At 33.0% G+C, this 18,528-nt stretch overlaps 2 protein-coding genes across 5 annotated transcripts in view; one reads left to right on the top strand and one right to left on the bottom strand.

The window, feature by feature from the left end:
* The window catches only part of LOC134530689 (uncharacterized), a 41,609-nt gene extending 40,702 nt beyond the window's left edge, over positions 1-907 (bottom strand). Inside the window, exons 1-2 of one of the 4 annotated variants that reach the window (XR_010074857.1) lie at positions 734-889; positions 471-609 (exon numbers count right to left, since the gene is read on the bottom strand). Coding sequence is in view for 2 of the 4 variants with exons in the window: in XM_063365760.1 (XP_063221830.1) it covers positions 471-603 (133 nt within the window). In the remaining 2 variants the exon portion in view is untranslated. The other 3 variants (XR_010074856.1, XM_063365760.1, XM_063365761.1) reach the window with 3 other exon arrangements.
* Positions 908-1,014: 107 nt separating this feature from the next.
* The window catches only part of LOC134530688 (E3 ubiquitin-protein ligase RMND5A), a 49,912-nt gene continuing 32,398 nt past the window's right edge, over positions 1,015-18,528 (top strand). The window contains exons 1-4 of the mRNA XM_063365756.1: positions 1,015-1,352; positions 7,513-7,658; positions 11,450-11,587; positions 12,759-12,896. Of these exons, the coding sequence (XP_063221826.1) occupies positions 1,217-1,352; positions 7,513-7,658; positions 11,450-11,587; positions 12,759-12,896 (558 nt within the window). The 5' untranslated portion in view covers positions 1,015-1,216. The remainder of the gene's footprint in view (positions 1,353-7,512; positions 7,659-11,449; positions 11,588-12,758; positions 12,897-18,528) is intronic.

Raw genomic sequence — 18,528 nt, 5'->3', positions numbered from 1 at the left:
TGCAAATTGGTCTTGTGGTGCTTCACAGAAATTATTAGGGACACTGCATAGCTGAAACCGTTTTCTAAGACATCCTCTGCTACGCTAATAAATCACATGGCAAAGGCCACGTTACTAGCTAATATCAAATAAACAGTACAGCGGCCGAGTCACTGCACAGGCTACATAACATAACCTATAGGCTACAAAATAATTTTTCCAAGGCATGTAGAGGAACGTCTGTAGTATTAAAAAACAAAACATTAGGAATTTTATATTTTTTTTTATGAAAATCAGTGACCCTTAAGATTTACAATGCTCTAAAAGCTTGCTTCACTTGCAATCCAGGAAGCAATGTGGTGCAGATCTTTAATAAATAATGAAAAAATCAGAAAAGGTGAATGTGATTTTAACAGATATGCCACCATTCAACATAAAATTTAAGCTTTCACAGAAATATAAATTGCAAAAAAAAAAAAAAAAACACTTACGTAAACTCTCAAAGGAATTATTCAAAGGCTGTGAGCTCTTTTTATCAGCCTTCTTTTTCAACCAAAATTCTCCATTGTGTACAAGATTTTCCAGGCATAATTGATATAGTTCTGGAACCTTAGTAGTTGGCATAGTTCCCTAAAACAATCATGGCTAGTGTTACAAAATTAATCTTAAAATAACAAAAATTCCATTCAATGTTACTTAACACACTTTTTAAGGTTACAGTGTTACAGTTTACATATAATCAAAAGGTACTAACACTACAAAACACGAATAACCGATAACCTATAAATATATCTAACTATGTTAACATCTAAACTATCAAATATGATCTCATAATTATTTCACATATTTATATCCTCCATAGTAAACTAGCCACACGCATGCCGAGCAATACGTTATTGATTATTAATGTGATTGTTTAAAGAATTTTACCAACTATAATATTTTTTTATTACAAAGTTGGTAGCAAGTGTAAAGAGTAAATCTTGTAGAGAGTGTTCACAACATATTTTATGCGGCATCCAGCACTAAGGCTGTCTCATTTTCAGTCTATGGAGGTGAACAACTTTGTCTTGAGTTCTATGAAGACGTTCAAGGTCTGTGATTTGTAATTTCTTTGTTGCTTGTCTTCAAAATTTGTTCAAAATCAAAACATGAAGTGTCTGTGATCTCTGTCGTCTCATGTTTATGCGTGTGATTTTAGTGTATTGAGTGTTGACAAGTCGTTTTAAGAAGTAGAATGGAATATTGTAATGCAGTTGAAAGAGAAGTGGACAAAGTATTATCGAAATTCAGTGCAATCAAAGAACATGCCGATCGGGTAATGCGCGATATAACAAACAATACAGAAGCACTAAAAAATGAGTTCGACAGCGGTAAGATATCGTGATATAGTTTCCGTACCGTTGTAGTTTACGAGAAAGTAAACGTTTTACTCCTGTATGTAAGTTTCTCTTAGAAAATAAAACCCTAAAATAGTGTATTTCCAGTTTTCCTGACATTGCTTGATTATCCCGCGAATATGTTTTTCAATTCTGACTGAATTATAAAGGCCTGTATAAAACAGTCCTAAATTGTGGGCGGTCCGTGTTTTTATCCTAATGTGAATGATGTCACATTGTCGCACTTAAAAGTGCCTTGTGTACAATTGCAATGTCCAAATATACTGCTGTGTAAAGTAGTCACCAGATCGCAGTAAATATAAAGTGCAAAAATGTGTTTTAAATTATTTTAATGCATTGTGTATGAGTACACAGCTAAGTTTTGAATGTTCTTTTAACTTGTGAAATTTATGGGAGTCCAATATTTTGTTATTCAGTAAGGCAAAGAAATTGCTAATAAATGAATCATCATACCAGCCAAAAATTAATTTGTCTTTTAGGTCTTTTAAAAGTGCTGGTCGCAACGGACATCACTACTTAAACAATATGTTATATGCTGGAATCACGATGCCCCGACGGCCCCGACACAACAGGCCCCGACAAGTTCATTAGCCAATGAAATACAAGCTCGCCGTGACGTCAGCCCAACAAAATACGCACCCCAACGGCCCGCAAGAAGTAGATTCTATTTCTAATTTTGTTGTGTCGGGCTGCCCGACAGAAAAGAAAACGGCAGCAGTACAGAACTATATTTCAAAAATATTTACCTACTTGGTAAATCTTTTTGCTGAAAAGTGAAATTTCGTCTCCAAAAATATGTCTTTCAGCAAAAATTGGCTTACCCACTATCTTTTAACATTTCGTTTCTTTTTAATTCTTCGCACAGCTAACATCAGGAGTATTTTTCTGTCCCTCACTGACATATCTTTAACTTTTTTCCTTGTAACTATAATAAACTACTCTTTGTTTTACGAATCAACTTAACCTTACTTCGTATTGCAGACGACAAAATGTTTTTTTTTGCACTTCAACTGTCAATAGTAAATAAAAGAGCCTACTTTGTTTTTAGCACATTCTATAATGCATTTTAATTGAAGTATTTAGCATGGCACGATTTGCCGAAGGCCAAATTGAAAATCGTCGGGTTATTTTTGTCGTGGTATTGTGACCCTATGCTTTTAATTCTGTCGTGCTGAAATGCTGCACAACAGTTTGTCGGGCCTGTCGTGTCGGACCCGTCGGGGCATTGTGATTCCAGCTTTAGTCTCAGCTTTTTACAACACCGTCTGTTATTTTCTGTTTCCTTTTTGAATTTGGAACCAGAAATAGCAAATATCATGAGAGTTATTCTTTTATATCACCAAAAGACACAGGGTAATTGTTCTGTATCATGTATCCAAGTTTATCCCTTGATCCTGATAGCATGATCCTGTATGATTGATCCTGTGTACATGATGCTTGCTGTTTTAATTTAGTATGTCAAAAGAACCTGGACATAACAAAAATATTACAATACAAACAATGATAGAAAGTAAAAAAAAAAAATCATTTTTGGATTTTTGTTGTACCCAGGATCTTTTGATGTACTAGATTAAAACGGCAAGCATCATGTACAACAGGATCAATGTATTCAGGATCATGCCATTAGGATCCAGGGATAGACTTGGATACATGATACAAAACTTTTATTGGACACAGTTTGGGACAAAACGTTAAAAGTTGACCAGTGTATTTAAATCAAGGAGATTTGAACCATTCATTGCCCACCCATGACATCAGAGGATCACATGGAGCACTGAGTTACCAGTGTTCATGGACACAATTTTGGACATTACAATTGTAGACAGGCCTTAATAAACCTATTTTGGGATTGGGAAGGATTTTGAATATAATTGTTATGTAAAAATAATCAATAATGAGGACTTACATACAGTACTTACTTAAATCTATATAAAAAACTAACTTAAGGTGAAAAGTAATTTAAATATAAGGTATATTTATCACAGTGTTAAAGCTACAGCTGGTAGTTAGGCGTAGTTACTGCATTTGGTAAATATTTACTTGGGCGGTATTTCCGAAAAAAAATGTTAAAAATCCGAAAATACCTTTATTTTATGCTCTTCAACTTCCTCTTTTCATTAAAATCGGCGGAGATTAGAAATTCCAAATACTTTAGGAGATATCGAATTTTTAAATTTCTTCATATGTAGTTGAGCGGTATTTGCGAAAAAAAAATGTTCAAAATCCGAAAATACCTTTATTATATGCTCTTCAAATTCCTCTTTTCATTAAAAGCGGCGGAGATTAGAAATTCCAAATACTTTAGGAGATATCGAATTTTTAAATTTCAGCACAAAACCAGCGCATTCCTGTGGCGTGCGTGCACCATTGTTTCTTGTTTACGTACGAGTATCTATTTTTTTTTATTGAATAATGATGTCACGTGATTGTTCGTGATAGGCCAGAATTCAAATGAACTAATACGTGATTATTTAGTTCAATTAATTTTTAAAACGGTGTTTAATTACCGCCTCCAACTTAAGTGAGTTTTTAACGTTTCTAATTTTAAAGTCTTATTTGTTATTTTGATATTGTTGCGCAAGTAATATATAACAAAAAAATTTACGTGATTTGTTACTGTACATCCTTTGTTACGGGTTTGTTAGGTAAGGTCAGTTACATTATAAATAATTTAAAACTAAAGAATAATTAAAATTAATTCACATTATTTTTAATATCACCTTAGTTTGAAAGTATTTATAATGTAACTGACCTGACCTAATCGACCATTTTAGTTTACTGTTCACCCTCTGTCCGGGTTTGTTTGGTCAGGTCAGTTACATTATAAATATTTTAAAACAAAACAGCCATTAAAATTAATTCACAATATAATTTTTAATGTCGGCTTAGTTTGACAGTATTAATAATGTAACTGACCTGACCTAATCAACCATTTTATTAATTACGCATTCACGATTCACGTATTCACGAACACACGGCAAAATAACAAAAATGGCGCCGCTCGAATGGTTCCACAGGTCTTGTATTGCAAAATTAAAAAATTCGATATCTTCTAAAGTATTTGGAATTTCTTATCTCCGCCGCTTTTAATGAAAAGAGGAAGTTGAAGAGCATATGATACAGGTATTTTCGGATTTTTAACATTTATTTTCGGAAATACCGCTCAACTACATATGATGAAATTTAAAAATTTGATATCTCCTAAAGTATTTGGAATTTCTTACCTCCGCCACTTTTAATGAAAAGAGGAAGTTGAAGAGCATAACATAAGTAAAGGTATTTTCGGATTTTTAACATTTTTTTTTCCGGAAATACCGCCCAAGTAAATATTTACCCTGCATTTTTTTTGTTGTGATCACAGCATTCATGCTGCTCGAGTTCCAGAAAGTAAAATGGTCCATAATAATTATGATAACACCCAAGTAACTACTTTATTTCCTTATTTTTATTATTATTTTTACTTTTGTCTTTCCATCAATATTTACCTACTTGTTTTTAATGCATTGAATTACTCAATTTTCTGTGATTTAATAGTCCTTTAAAACTAGCTAGTTTTTTAGTATTCAGTTTAAATAATAACATGTGTTTTGAGACTTTCAGGAATACAGTAATAGCTGTTGCATATATATTGGTAACTAAATCTAACAAACCTTTATCTTTATTAAATAGGTAACTCATGAAATACATAGATCTATGACTACCTAGGTTTTGTGGAATATCACAAATTATTAAAACAACACATTACTATACAAAATTTAAGAAACAGAAACACAATGAAATGAAATGCCAAAAATTCACCTATTTCAGGTGCTCTATAAGTCCTTATCAAGGTACGTTCACACATTAATGATATCAGAACTCAATAATTGATGCAACATGAATTCATTTGAATATCCAAATAAGGGTGTAATATGACAATGTTTACACTAAGAATTTTCTGAAAATCACATGACATGTTCTATTATAATTGTATATTCACATGTTTACTGACCATGCTTAAATTTTAATTTTATTTGTGAATACATATTTAAAATAGCTCATGTGGTTGTAAAAAAATTTTCTAGTGTAAATTTTATTGTGGTAGTGAATCTAAACTGTACAGAATGGAAATGAACTATGATATTGATGATGCACCGAAGTAGTCTAATCCAGTATTTTTCCTGGGCGCCATCCCACTACCTCTTGATGGTAGTTATGGAAATTTCACAATAATACTTTTGGAAACGTTGGGGAAAATTTTTAAACTGTTGAAATTGTAAGAAGTAAATTAAATGTCTAACTCTGCTGAATGTATCAACTACTTTTTAATTCCAAATATTCCACAAATCCAATTTACACAGTATACAGAGCTGGCTGTACTGATCTCCGTCGAGGTTAGGTTCTTGCGGTTACGTTCATTAGTCGGTCAATGACAAAACATTAAACAAAAGTATGCATGAAAAGTCAAAATACTGTGGTAGTTTTGCACTCCTGCTGATTTTCCAGTTGGAAAAAAAAATTTCCAAAAAATTAAGTTTAATGTCAAATTAAATTTGAGCACTAAATGCTGTCCGCTGAAATTACTGCTTTATGGTGACACGTCTTATGACCGGTGTGTTTGGGAAAGTGTCTTGTTCAGAGTAACGCACTCACCTTTTTTTCTTCCTTTCCAATAAAAACGAATTATTGTATCACCAATATACCCGTGCACTCACCTGACGTTGGCTAGCCTATAACTTTGAAGTAAATAAGCATAGCCTCTGCTCTCCCTCAACAATTTTTTACAACTCAGACTATTTCTAGCTTACATTACAAAAAAAAATGAAAAAGGCGCAATGCATTTAAATTATTTCAAAACCATTCTTGGCCATTTACACAATAGAAAACTTAAAAATTTTACTGAATGGCGTATAAATAAATTATTTTACTATCAAATACATTGTGTCCATAAAATAATGTCCCTATTTCAATGGTTTAATTTAAACAATTTACAAAAAATCATACATTAAATTGAAGGTAAAGTAGTCTAATTTTTCTTCCAAAAGTTACAATTGTTCAGTATGTGCACCTTTTATGGCACACATTCAACTTAGAGTCCCATTCTTCCATCACTTAATGGAAGCAATAGCCGCTTCAGTTTTGTGTCTCAACTCTGGCAAATCATTATGTAGCAGCAGAACGTAGACACAATATAAAGCCCCAAAGGAAAAAAAAATCACATGCCATTAAGTCAGGTGAACGTGGAGGCCAGCGAAAAAAAGCTCTGTCATCTCAACCATTATTACCAATCAATAGTCATCTGTCTTTAAAGCATGTATCAACTGTAACCAGTATGGAAATTTAATTTAAACACACGTTGAACTGATATTACTGATTCAAGCTTAGCAAATTGCAGAACAAAAAAAAAGCTTTACGCTCAAGGACGCCATTGTGTACATAGTGCTGCGAGAAAACAACAAAGCTGTACTTGCACGTGTGCATATCTAAAACTGAGTTACTCTCTTAATTGTGACCTTGAACCAACACACTACTACGCTTACAGTTGATAAAAACTAATACAGTATATTTTTTTTTTAATTCAGTAGGCCTTTGGCCTAACCTAATACCAAACATTTCTGCCATCATAAATATTTCATACTCTTAACAATGAACAGCATCCAAGGTTAGCAGAAGAGTGCAAGGTAGAAGCCTAAAATTTACAGAACATTTTGCTTATGTCCCAAATATTCCTTAAATAAAATGCATGTAGCAAAATACGTTGAATTCAAACTGACAAGTTAATAAAATAAGAAATGGTAGAAATGACTATTTTATGAATTTCCAAATATTTGAAATTAGTTGTAGCAAGATGATACCATGTGGCCGCATTCATACCTATGGTGATATCTATGTATTGTAAACAACCAAAAATGTGTAATATTAAAGAGTGCATGGGTAATAAACTACTTGTAGTATCACAGTGTGTTTCAGGTCAATAAAATATTCATTATATAAGTAGCATAAAAAAATTTCATTGGATAATTTACAGTCTTTTGATTATGCTGCTAAATGACACAATCACCCCTGTGAAAACTATTCTTTTTAACACATGTAATTTTTTTGTCTTCACCTCTTCTAACAATTGTTGAATGGTCCATTTTGTTTGTATTTTTAGGCCCTGCCGATCATGAACTCACACCGACTCAAATCCTCATTTTGAAGCAAACTGTGAACAAAATAAGAGACACTGTGCAGAAACTAGCCACAGATCATAGAGATCTTCATAGCACAGTATCTAAAGTTGGAAAAGCAATAGACAGAGTAAGTAATTTTAAGAGATTACAATTTAGTGTTTTGCATCCAGAAGATCTTGTTACATAGTAAGGTGCTATGGTGGTTAAGTGGTGGGAACACTTTCCTTCTACCAAATTGATCCAGTTTTTATTTCCGACTGGTCAAACCTGGATTTTTTCACAAGTGGGAAACATGGTGAACGTTGCAGTAAGCCAACAGGATTTGTTGTAGTTCTCGCCTTTATCCAACACATTCATTCTATCAGTACTAAATTTTCATCTCACTGTCTTTAATTACCTCGTGAGAGGTTAAACCTTCATTTAGGGTTTCATAAACATTATTCATGGTGGGCCATACAGATATCTACAAGCAGGGCCGCCGAGAGGGGGGGGGGGGGCAAAAGGGGCAAATGCCCAGGGGCCCGGTAGCCTTAGGGGCCCGGGCGCCCGGCTGGGAAGTGGAAAATAAATGGCTGGAAAAACATTTTTCCCCTGCTATTACAACATCTTGTACTCTCTCTCTCTCTCTCTCTCTCTCTCTCTCTCTCTATATATATATATATATATATATATATATATATATATATATATATATATACACACACACATATACATATATATATGTTTTGTGTGTTCCTAAAACTACAGTCGATAACCAATAACCTAATCGAGCAGTACTTGTAACATTCAGTTCACAGTTTCTGCGTAGTAGCAGAAATGGGAACGCCAGGTACGAGCACAATAGGTTTGCTTGGTCCCATGCACCCCGCCACTTGGGGTCAATGCCATTTAGACTCGCCCTTCTGAAGTAAAGAATGCGGTGATGGGCCCTGGCTAAAGGGGGGGGGGGGGGGTGTCATGGAGATATCTGATGAAATGAAACATCTCAAATCAATTTATGTTTCAAATATTTGTTCAAACCAATTGAAACTAATCCAGCTTTTAAACACACTACGGAGATTAAAATTGGATAGTTTATTTCCAAATGTGTGTATCGCTGTTTGAGTGTTCTGCACAATTTCCATGACAGTTGCCGAAGCCGAAAGGTCGATCAGCAAAAGGAAGGAAATAAAAAATGTACATCACTCAACCATGTCTCAGGATAGGATTAGTGGGCTCACCTTGCTTGCCTTAGAGTCTGATCTCGCTCGGTCATTGAACTACGACGATGTAATTAACGATTTTACTTTGAAAAAGGCACGGAAAACGGATTTGTTGTGAATACTTCTGAACTATTTGATTGTTTGTAAATCAATATTATTGAGTAGCATAATCCTTTTAAATGCATTATATGTTTGAAATTTTAAATAATATACTACAGTGTATGATTATTCTGAATGTAATGATTCAATATGAAGTAATGACTGTTCTATTGTAAAACATTTTGAAGTGTTATTAAATTTAGACATTTTTATATAGTATATGACATTTGAATTGTTGTGTTTTAGTAGGATGTAAAATATATATCATTGTTATTTAAAATACATGTCATTTATGATTTTGCATCGAACTAAGGGTATTAAATTAATTTGTATAAATTATTAATATGTATTACAAATTTTTCAATGTAATGAACGTGGTTCAGTGTGTTTGATGTTTTCGAAGTAATAAAATTTATTATTACTTTAAATTATTTCAATAATATTTATATTCAGAATAAATTATTATACTTATGTATTTTAAACACTCATATAATAATGCAATTTCTAATTACCATTTAAGATTTTTTTGTTTTTTTAGCAATATATACATCAAAATTAATTATTATTTGTATTTTGATGGGATTAACAATGTAAAAGTGCACTGAGATAATACATGTAAATGCTCTCTTTTTATTGCGTAACTAGGAAATCGTTAAGTATGTTCAAAAAAAGGATGCAATTTTACAATACCATATATATTTATGGTATACGTAGTACGTAGTAGTGGTATGCCCAGGGGCCCAGGGGCCCACAAATTCTCTCAGCGGCCCTGTCTACAGGGCTGTTTCTACTGAAGCTATGCATGTCATTGGCAGCCAGGTGTGTTGGTGTTAAAAAATAAATCTAAACTAAGATAATTTTTTTTCATTATGCAAGTTTTACTAACCAGTTTGTGATTTATTCCTAAAACTACGTTATTCTAGAAACATCTGTTAGTGTGTTTTAATTTGTTTAGAATTTGAGTGTCAAATTGAAAACATGCCTAGCATCGCCAACAGCACACAGCTTCACATACAAAATGTGTACGATACGTTGCATATCATAATACGGCTCAAAGTCACAACAGTAAATATCTAAAAGATAATTCACTATTTTATCTGAAGTAATGCATGTTTTACTTAAAATTTTACCTCAAATATGTTTTCATCATTTCAATAATGTTACTTTTAAATTATCAAGTTATTATTTAATAATTTGTGCTTCTTTGCTATTGCCAATGATAAATCATTGACATGTTTTCTGCCCGAGGCAGAGCTGGTGTAGAACAGATGAAAGGGTCTAATGGAAAATGAAGGATAATGGCTTGTTGCAATATCCTGCACTTTTTCCTTGCGTGCAAGATATATGAGCTTAGGTTAACAGGAATCCAAGCCAAGGAGTCATGTGTTCTAATGATTAAATCATTTGGGCCTCTGATAAAAAGCAAAACTGTAATTGTGGAAAACTTTTGAATGTGGTCTAGAAGTACACTAAGAATATAGCTTCAGAATCAGCGAACTGGAATTAGCATGGTAGGATGCAATTCTACAGGTATCATGCTCAAGGAAGGCTTGGAATGAGCTCACCAAGGAAACGTCGTCTGGAAGCTGCGCTGGAATATGGCGAAGTCTGGTTGCTGTTGAAGACAACACACGGCTCGTCGCAAATGTTCTTTCAGCAACTTACATGAACTCTCTAATTTTGTCGTGGACACCTATGCTGGTGTTCAGCATCATCCTTGCGTCTATGCTAACCACAGTAGCCTGAATCTTCTGGGCTCCCGCATGCTGCAATTCGGTGTGGAACCCTACCCACACGCTCGCAGATGTCACTTCCACGGTGGCCGACAATGGGCTTTCCTTCTCAAAGTCTCACCTTTGAATATACCCTCCTTCTGATGCTAGGAAGAACAGCATCGTAGACACACATGTACACCTCTAAAATTACTATCCTATCTGGAAGTAGGAACTATTATGTTAGACAGTAATGACCTGGCAATAAAATTTAGGAGTAATAAAATATTCAACATGAGTAAAATTGAAGATCAAAAGAAATCAAGAAATTACAGAGCAGATGTAGAGTGTGTATGCGGTGCTGGATGAACTTACAAACCATATAACATACAGCCATTAATAAATACAGATTAAGCTTATGACAAATAAGATGAATAATATGATGCAACTACAATTAATCAATACAGTGAATGTTTCCAACATTCACATTGACATGATAAATCATTGATATACAAAGATGAAGAGATGAAAGAGTCTAATGGAATTCAAGGGATAATGGCTCACTGTAATATCCTCCCGTTTATCCTCGCATGCAAAAAATATGAGTTGGGTTAACTGGAATCTGAGCCAAGGATGTGTGCAATCTAACAATTACATCATCCAGGCCTCTTATAAAAAAACAAAATTATAATTAATATTTATACATTTTAGCATTTCTACATCTAATGCACTGATGTGGTTTTATTTTTCTTTGAAAGTTTTGTGTATTTTCTGTTTCATAGTTGTGGAGTTGAGTTCAGTTTAATCTGGCTATCACATTTTCCTGTTCACATGATATTTTGCCAGTAATGATCAAATAATTTTTTTTTGTTGTGAAAGTGTAAGAAGTTTTTTTTTTTTAACAGAACTTTGCTTCAGATTTTGCATCAACCAGCAGAGAAGATGTATTTTCTTCACCTGAAAAAGCACAGTTACTTAACCAGATTATTTGCCAGCATTTCTACCGCCAAGGCATGTTGGACATCGCTGATGAGTTGGCTCAGGTAAATATAATTTTTATGTCAGTTCACATTATTTTACTATAGGCCATGGATGATTCCTTCGTCCGCTGTCTTGAATTGTGTTACTGAGTGTTACTATCTCTAATAACCTCATCTATGAGATTTAAAGCCTCCCAAAAAAACTGAATAGCAAATTATACTTGCAAGTATTTTATCTGTTATGAGTTACAAAAATGTTACATAATGCATTTGGGTAAGGTAAAGAAGTGGTGGAATAAATAAACAATATTTCCTGCATACCCTAAAAATAATTCTCTCTTAGGAGCATGGTATGTACCCCATAGTGCCTTGCACGGTTTCGTCAACTTTCAATGTGTGTGGGGTTGGAAAATATATTTTTATTCACATTATTAAGATGTCAAACATATCAAGGTTACCTGAGTAGAAAACAATCATGACCTTTAGCCCATACTTTTTTTTTCATTTTTTGCGTGTAATAAAAATTTAAAGAACAGTTGCTTACGTCATTGCAGCAAAAGGTCTTTAATCCAGAACTTTCGAAACCATGGCCAAGCTACATTATCAACGTTAATATAGTTTTAGCGGGAATACCAAAGAAAAATTAAATATACAATAGTACTTAAAACAAATTGTACCAAGCTGCTATGTAGAAAATAATAATACAAATGAGCATTGATATTCTTCCAAAAAATCATTACAGAAATGTAACCGTATAGAAAACAGGAAACTCTGTACTGAAATGAAAACGGACTGTAACAATAAATTCTGATCAAACTAACAAATGCTGAAAGGGAGTTCCTTTATTGGCACCGGATTACAGATTGTGCCAAACCATAGAATTCCGGATTAAAGACCTTCCACTGTATTTTGTACCCAAGTTATTAGTACTACTAACTATGCCAGTCCTTGGTAAATATAATGGGTTCAAAAAATTAATCAGGTTTTCTCAGGAGCCAGAACTTGTGAACTCATGACATGACAAGAGTTTTTTAATATTGGCCAGCAGAATCAGTAAAAAGGAATAGGTATTCTCAGTAACCAAAGTGTTGGCCAGATAAAATGGAATACAGACTTGTTTATATCTTAATGAAAGTAGTGCCAAATGTAAGTTTTTTCTCCTCAGTATAATAATGCAACATGTACATATATCAATTAAAATTCTTAAATACTAACTTGAATTGATGTGATGCAGGAAGCTGGATTGAAGATAGAAGATGGAGACAAGGAACCATTTACAGAACTCAACAGAATATTGGACTGCCTGAAACAGCGGGACTTGGGCCCCGCTCTTCAGTGGGCGCAAGCCCATCGGGACAGTTTGGCTGCACAGGTAACGTTGGTTTAACAACGCTGCTGTTGGGAGATTACCAGATAAAACAGCCTCGTCTGTAACATGTTTTGACATAGTGGTAGACAGTGTTACGCAGTGTCTTCTTACTAAATAAAATGTGTATTACCTATGGGTGCACCAATATCAAAAAATACTGACTTCTGAATACGTCTAGCTAAATGTTGTTTCTTTCATTGGATACAGTTGATTATACTAATTAAAATCATTAAACAGCAAAAAAATGGGTGTGTGTAGTACTTATGTACGCGTGTGAGAAGTTATACTACTTTGGCATCATTAAAAAATAGTTTTTAATTGCATGCAAATAATATAAGATTCTTAATTTTAAATATTTATTATTGATGATTTAATGTTTTGAAAGAAAATAAATAAATTTAATTAAAATTCAAAACTTTAATTTAAGTTTATTCATTTTTTAAATATTTGTTATTTTCTTAATTAAAATTCACTTTTCATTTTTATTAAAAAGTTTTCTTTAAATTTGTTCATTTATTTTTATAAATATTTATTATTTATTCAATTTAATAATAAATATTAAAAATTAATATTTTAATTTGATGTTCGATTTTAATTTTTATCACAAATTTTTTATTAAATTTTTTATTAAATTTATTTCTTTATTTTGTAAGTATTAAATAACCAATAATAAATATTTAACATTAATAATTTAATAATATTTAGTATTAATTATATAAAATAATAATAATTTAATTTATATCAATAAATAATACATACGGATAGTTAACCTCAATTATATTGGAGCACTTGAAAAAATATATAAGCACAATTTTTTTACTAATATTTACGAATAGTAAATACTATTAATCAAAATATTCAATTTAAATCACTACTGAATATAATTTATTAGCACATATATAATTCGCACTTGTATGAAACTGAAATACGTGTTGTAAATGTAGAAACTAGAAACATGTGGATAAATATTATAAATGTGGAAACAATGATCAGAGGTGACGAGTATGCCAACATGCGCGACTAATAGAGGTTCTATTTCTATTTTGTTGGTAGCTTTTTTTTATTCTTAATGAGCGGTTTAGCGGGCAGCTTCAACCTGTTAATTTTGTGTTACAGTGATGCGCGCGCATCTTAAAATTTTACTCTCGTCATTTTTTCATAACGTATCATCATATTTCACTTGCAAAAAAAAAAAAACAAAGTTGGTTTAATATTTAAATACAAAACCAGAGCAATTTTGAAATTAACGAGATTGTATTTTTATTGGTGGGTTGCTTTCCAAATCTAGTAATATAAAATTTTCAAGAACAAGTGAAATAGGGTTTACTTTAATGTAGTTTATGTGTGATATATTTATAATATTACATTAACCAGACAGTTCATATAGCTAATTCACAGTATTAATTATGTTACTTGATTACTAACTTATTTTACTACTTACTTTGAGAAATTGTATGTACTAATTTTTGAAATCCCACTTATTTTGCATAGTGAAGGAAAACCATCTCACTTTTTAATTTAAGGCTATGATCCTGAGTTTCTCCCGCCCGCGCGGAGAACGAACACAACACACGTAGTTCCAAAATCTTCGATAGAGAGCACTAGCTGTACGGATGAGCTATGGAGTGGTGAGGGGGGTGGTTGTGGAGGAGTAGGAGGACAGAAGGCACTTTTCTTAGAATTCCTTATCGCCCAGCGGGGTGTCATTTTCTTCGACGAGCCTGAAAAGGGGGATGGGGGAAGCCAGCCAACTGCCTGCCTCGGAGAGCAGTAAGATTTCCGCTCGGTCTTCTCTGTCAATTCTCCCCAGACTTCTTCGACCGCTCGACCCTCAAAGCACGTATGAAAATAATTATTACTATTTTCGATACTAATATTTCAGTTCCAAACCCGTAAGTAACCGTATACGACCCAATAGAATTATAATAAATATTAATTTTGTGCATACATATGTAAACAAATATAAAGAACACTTCACATATACAATAAACATATTGTACGTGTTACCGCAGTGGGTTGGTGGTGAAACACTCAGATTTGGTCTCTTCTGCAAGTTACGCATGATCAAGTTTTTAGTTATTTATTATAACATATTCGACTAGTTTGACATGCTTATACTAAATATGCTAATCCATGAGATGACACAAGAACTCTCGTGCACAGTTGACCACTACAATCAGGGAGGTTGGCCAGTAATGCAGTTTTCCTTCCCGTAAAAAAAAAATTTTTTGTTATATACTGTACTATAAAGGTTTAGCGCTTCTACAGGTTTTCTTACTTTACACATTTTGTCACAGTTATATGATTGAACATCTAATTACGTGACTTTCTGTTGTAAAACGGTATTTTTTGATATATGATTAAAAGTGTTCTGTACGACGGATGATATAAAAGATTACCTTTTTATACAATCAATTTATATTTGTAGCTGAATATATGTCCACAAAATATTGCAGCTTATTGCACTAATTTTAATTGTTTGAATGTATTATTCATGTAAGTATGTATACATGAGGATAGAGCTGAAGCATTTTTTGGTTTGCTTTTAGTAGAGGTGGGACGATATCACACTTTCGATACTCGATTCTGTATTGTTTTTTCAGTTTGATACTTCGATACTTTTGATACTCCAGGGAAAAATATTTTCCCATTAAGTAACAATTATTACAAATAACATAAATTAGTTTTAAACTATATAAATTCAATCTATCATACCAGCACAATGTCAGATAAACTTAAATACATAATGTGTAAATAATTGCATTATATTAATGAAAGATATGAATTCATAATTATATATACATATAATAAAACCACCAGAAATGTAAAATACAGTCCATAATCAAGTAAAGCTGACATGAGAAACAGTGGCCTTACAAATTGAAGTCCTTTCTTGTGGGGGGGGGGGGGGGGGGGGAAGTCACCAAGCCTAAATTAGAAATAAAAAAATTAGGTTATTGTAAAAAGAAAATCAAAAATTTTTGCTTGTTTGTTTCGTTTTACAAAACTTTATGCAACAGAACAATTTTCAATAAAATTTTAACTTGAGAAACGTAAAATACAAAACAATCCGATCGTAAGAAAACAATAACAAACGGGTATATTCAGTTCAAAGATTAATGAATGCACAAAATATGAGAACTGTGCCTTGGTAAAGCGCGTGCACTATTTTCATAATCATTGCTAGTTTGCGCCACTAGTCTCGCTTGGTGCTGGCCATAGATGCTACTAGCGAAGTGCACAGTCTTCCTGATACTATCCATATCTATGGTGTGATAAAGTTATTTTCTTACGTTTGCAAAGGTAAACAATGAACGTTTTTCAAAATAAAAGCATTAATTAAAACGTAATTTATCAGGAGGAATATATCCAACAAAAAAATTTTGAATTTTGGGGCTTTTTCCACTTCGTAAAAACATATGAAACAGGAAATTAATGATTTTATAAGTGTATGTTCCGGGAAAGTAAACCATTGTAAATATGGTACTTTCGGCGGGACCAAAATTAATAGGCGTATGACACTGGAAAATGTATGAAACGGGAACGTATCATCGCGGTTCTACTGTAGTTGTATTTTGTACGATGGTGACTCAAAACTTAATTCAATGCAAATGAACAAGCATTCCGGTATCGAAAAAATGTATCGAACTTACAGTTTCGATACTCGATACTTTGCGATACCGTCAAGTATCGAAGGTATCGAGGTATTGAAGTATCGAAAATCCCATCACTAGCTTTTAGCCAACCTGCAGCTGGTGGCTTTCGATGACCCCTTCATTTTTATTTATCATGAATGATGTTTGAAATCTATGTCATTAGTTGCTCAATGACCCTGGCATTCGTCAAGATTTTTTCTTTTAAAAATACCTAATTAAAATTTACAAAATATGCTATCGTGTAGTAATTTATTATTGCAACGTAAATATTGGCGCCTTCATGCTATCCCTACGGGTGACGTCAACCATCACCAGTAGTTCTCCTTGTAGGTATGTTTGTACGTACTGCAGTTCGGACAGGCACGAAATAACGTATGTTGTAATTAATAATTAATATTTCTATAATTCAAATTTAAATCTGAAAGGGTCACAGATCTTTACCACGAACCGCCTTCGCTACCCAGTAAGAAGTGTTGAATGAAAATATGTAGGGAGTAGGCTAGTTGTCATAGGTAACAAAAGAATATTTCAGAGGTAGCTAGATAAAGTGATACGCGAAGAGCAGTAATTTCTCCTCCTCCTCCCCCCCCTCCCCCCCCCCCCCCCCCCCCCCCAAACCACTAAAAACCAATTGACATGTCACCACATGAAAAACACTGCTTCAGTTCTGGACCTGGATCATTTAAGTAGGAAAAAGGTGTGCATAAATTTCGACCACTGATGTTATAAATATACAGAAAAAAATGTAAAAGTACTTAACTGAACTTCAACCAGAGTCTAAGTGATTAGGAGCGAGGAATACTAGTACAATAAATATGTAATTGACGTAGTTTTATAGTAATTTATACTCACGTTTTAGAAATTGTAATTGCTGCATGCCAAATTTACATTTTAAAATTGCATAATAAAGAAAAATTAAGAAACAGTAAAAATTAGTAAGCATGTAATTAAAAAAAAAAAAAACATTTTTCTTAGATATACAAGTATCATTACATTACATTTTCGGCAACTGATACACATAATTATGCTATGGGCCCTGTCATTTTAACTTTTTAATCATGAATACTTAAGGGCATAAACATATGAGGCACAGAACATAACGAATATTAATTGATTTTATGATTTACATTAAAATCTACCCTGTTGACATAGAATACAAACACCAATACAATACTAATTTGAACAAACTATTTTGGAGGTAAACATAATTTTATTAAAATGACTCTGAAATTAAAGTAGGCTCTAATAGCAATACAACATGAGTACTACAGTTTAGTTCCTCCTAGCCCAAGCTTTAGGCTGAGGGTTGAGAATGGGATTAATGACCGATTGCTCTGACGTCGCGGCGACCATTTTTGGTGTCAAAATGACTTAAAAATCCTAAATACAAAATTCCCTATATCAAGGTAAAATTACCGTTTGAGGGAAAATTTCCCATTTTAGTCCTCAAAAATGTTGATGGCTTGAAAATTCATAAAAGCTGCTCATTTCCTTAAGCCGCTCTTAAGCCGCCGAGGTCATGACCTTGACAATTAGGATGACATCACCGCCATTTTGAATTATGTCGTAACTGTTGCAATTATCAGTACGCCTACCATATTGAAAATCTGTATTTTTTATGCTAGAAAATTGAAAAAAAAAATTTTAAAAAAAATTATATAAAAATTTAATAAATAAATTTTTAATAAAAAACTATTTAAAACACAGTTGCACATATTGTTACGTCTGCCATCTTGTATTCTGTAAATGTTGAATTTTTCATTACATCCGCCATATTGGATGTGTAAACGTCATCATTGCAATTGCCCGCAATCTTGGATTACACAGGCCAACAAAAAAATTTTATTTTGAAAACTTTTTTGACTTTAGTAGCTGATCTTTATAGATTTTTTTGTGCTGAATCCAAATCTGGCTTTGATTTTTTTTTGTATCACCCATAGTTTTCGAGCAATCAGCTATTTAATATATAGTATAAATCC

This window comes from Bacillus rossius, chromosome 3 (assembly GCF_032445375.1).
Source record: "Bacillus rossius redtenbacheri isolate Brsri chromosome 3, Brsri_v3, whole genome shotgun sequence".
Classification (NCBI taxonomy): domain Eukaryota; kingdom Metazoa; phylum Arthropoda; class Insecta; order Phasmatodea; family Bacillidae; genus Bacillus; species Bacillus rossius.
This window is presented reverse-complemented; position numbering and strand designations above follow the sequence as displayed.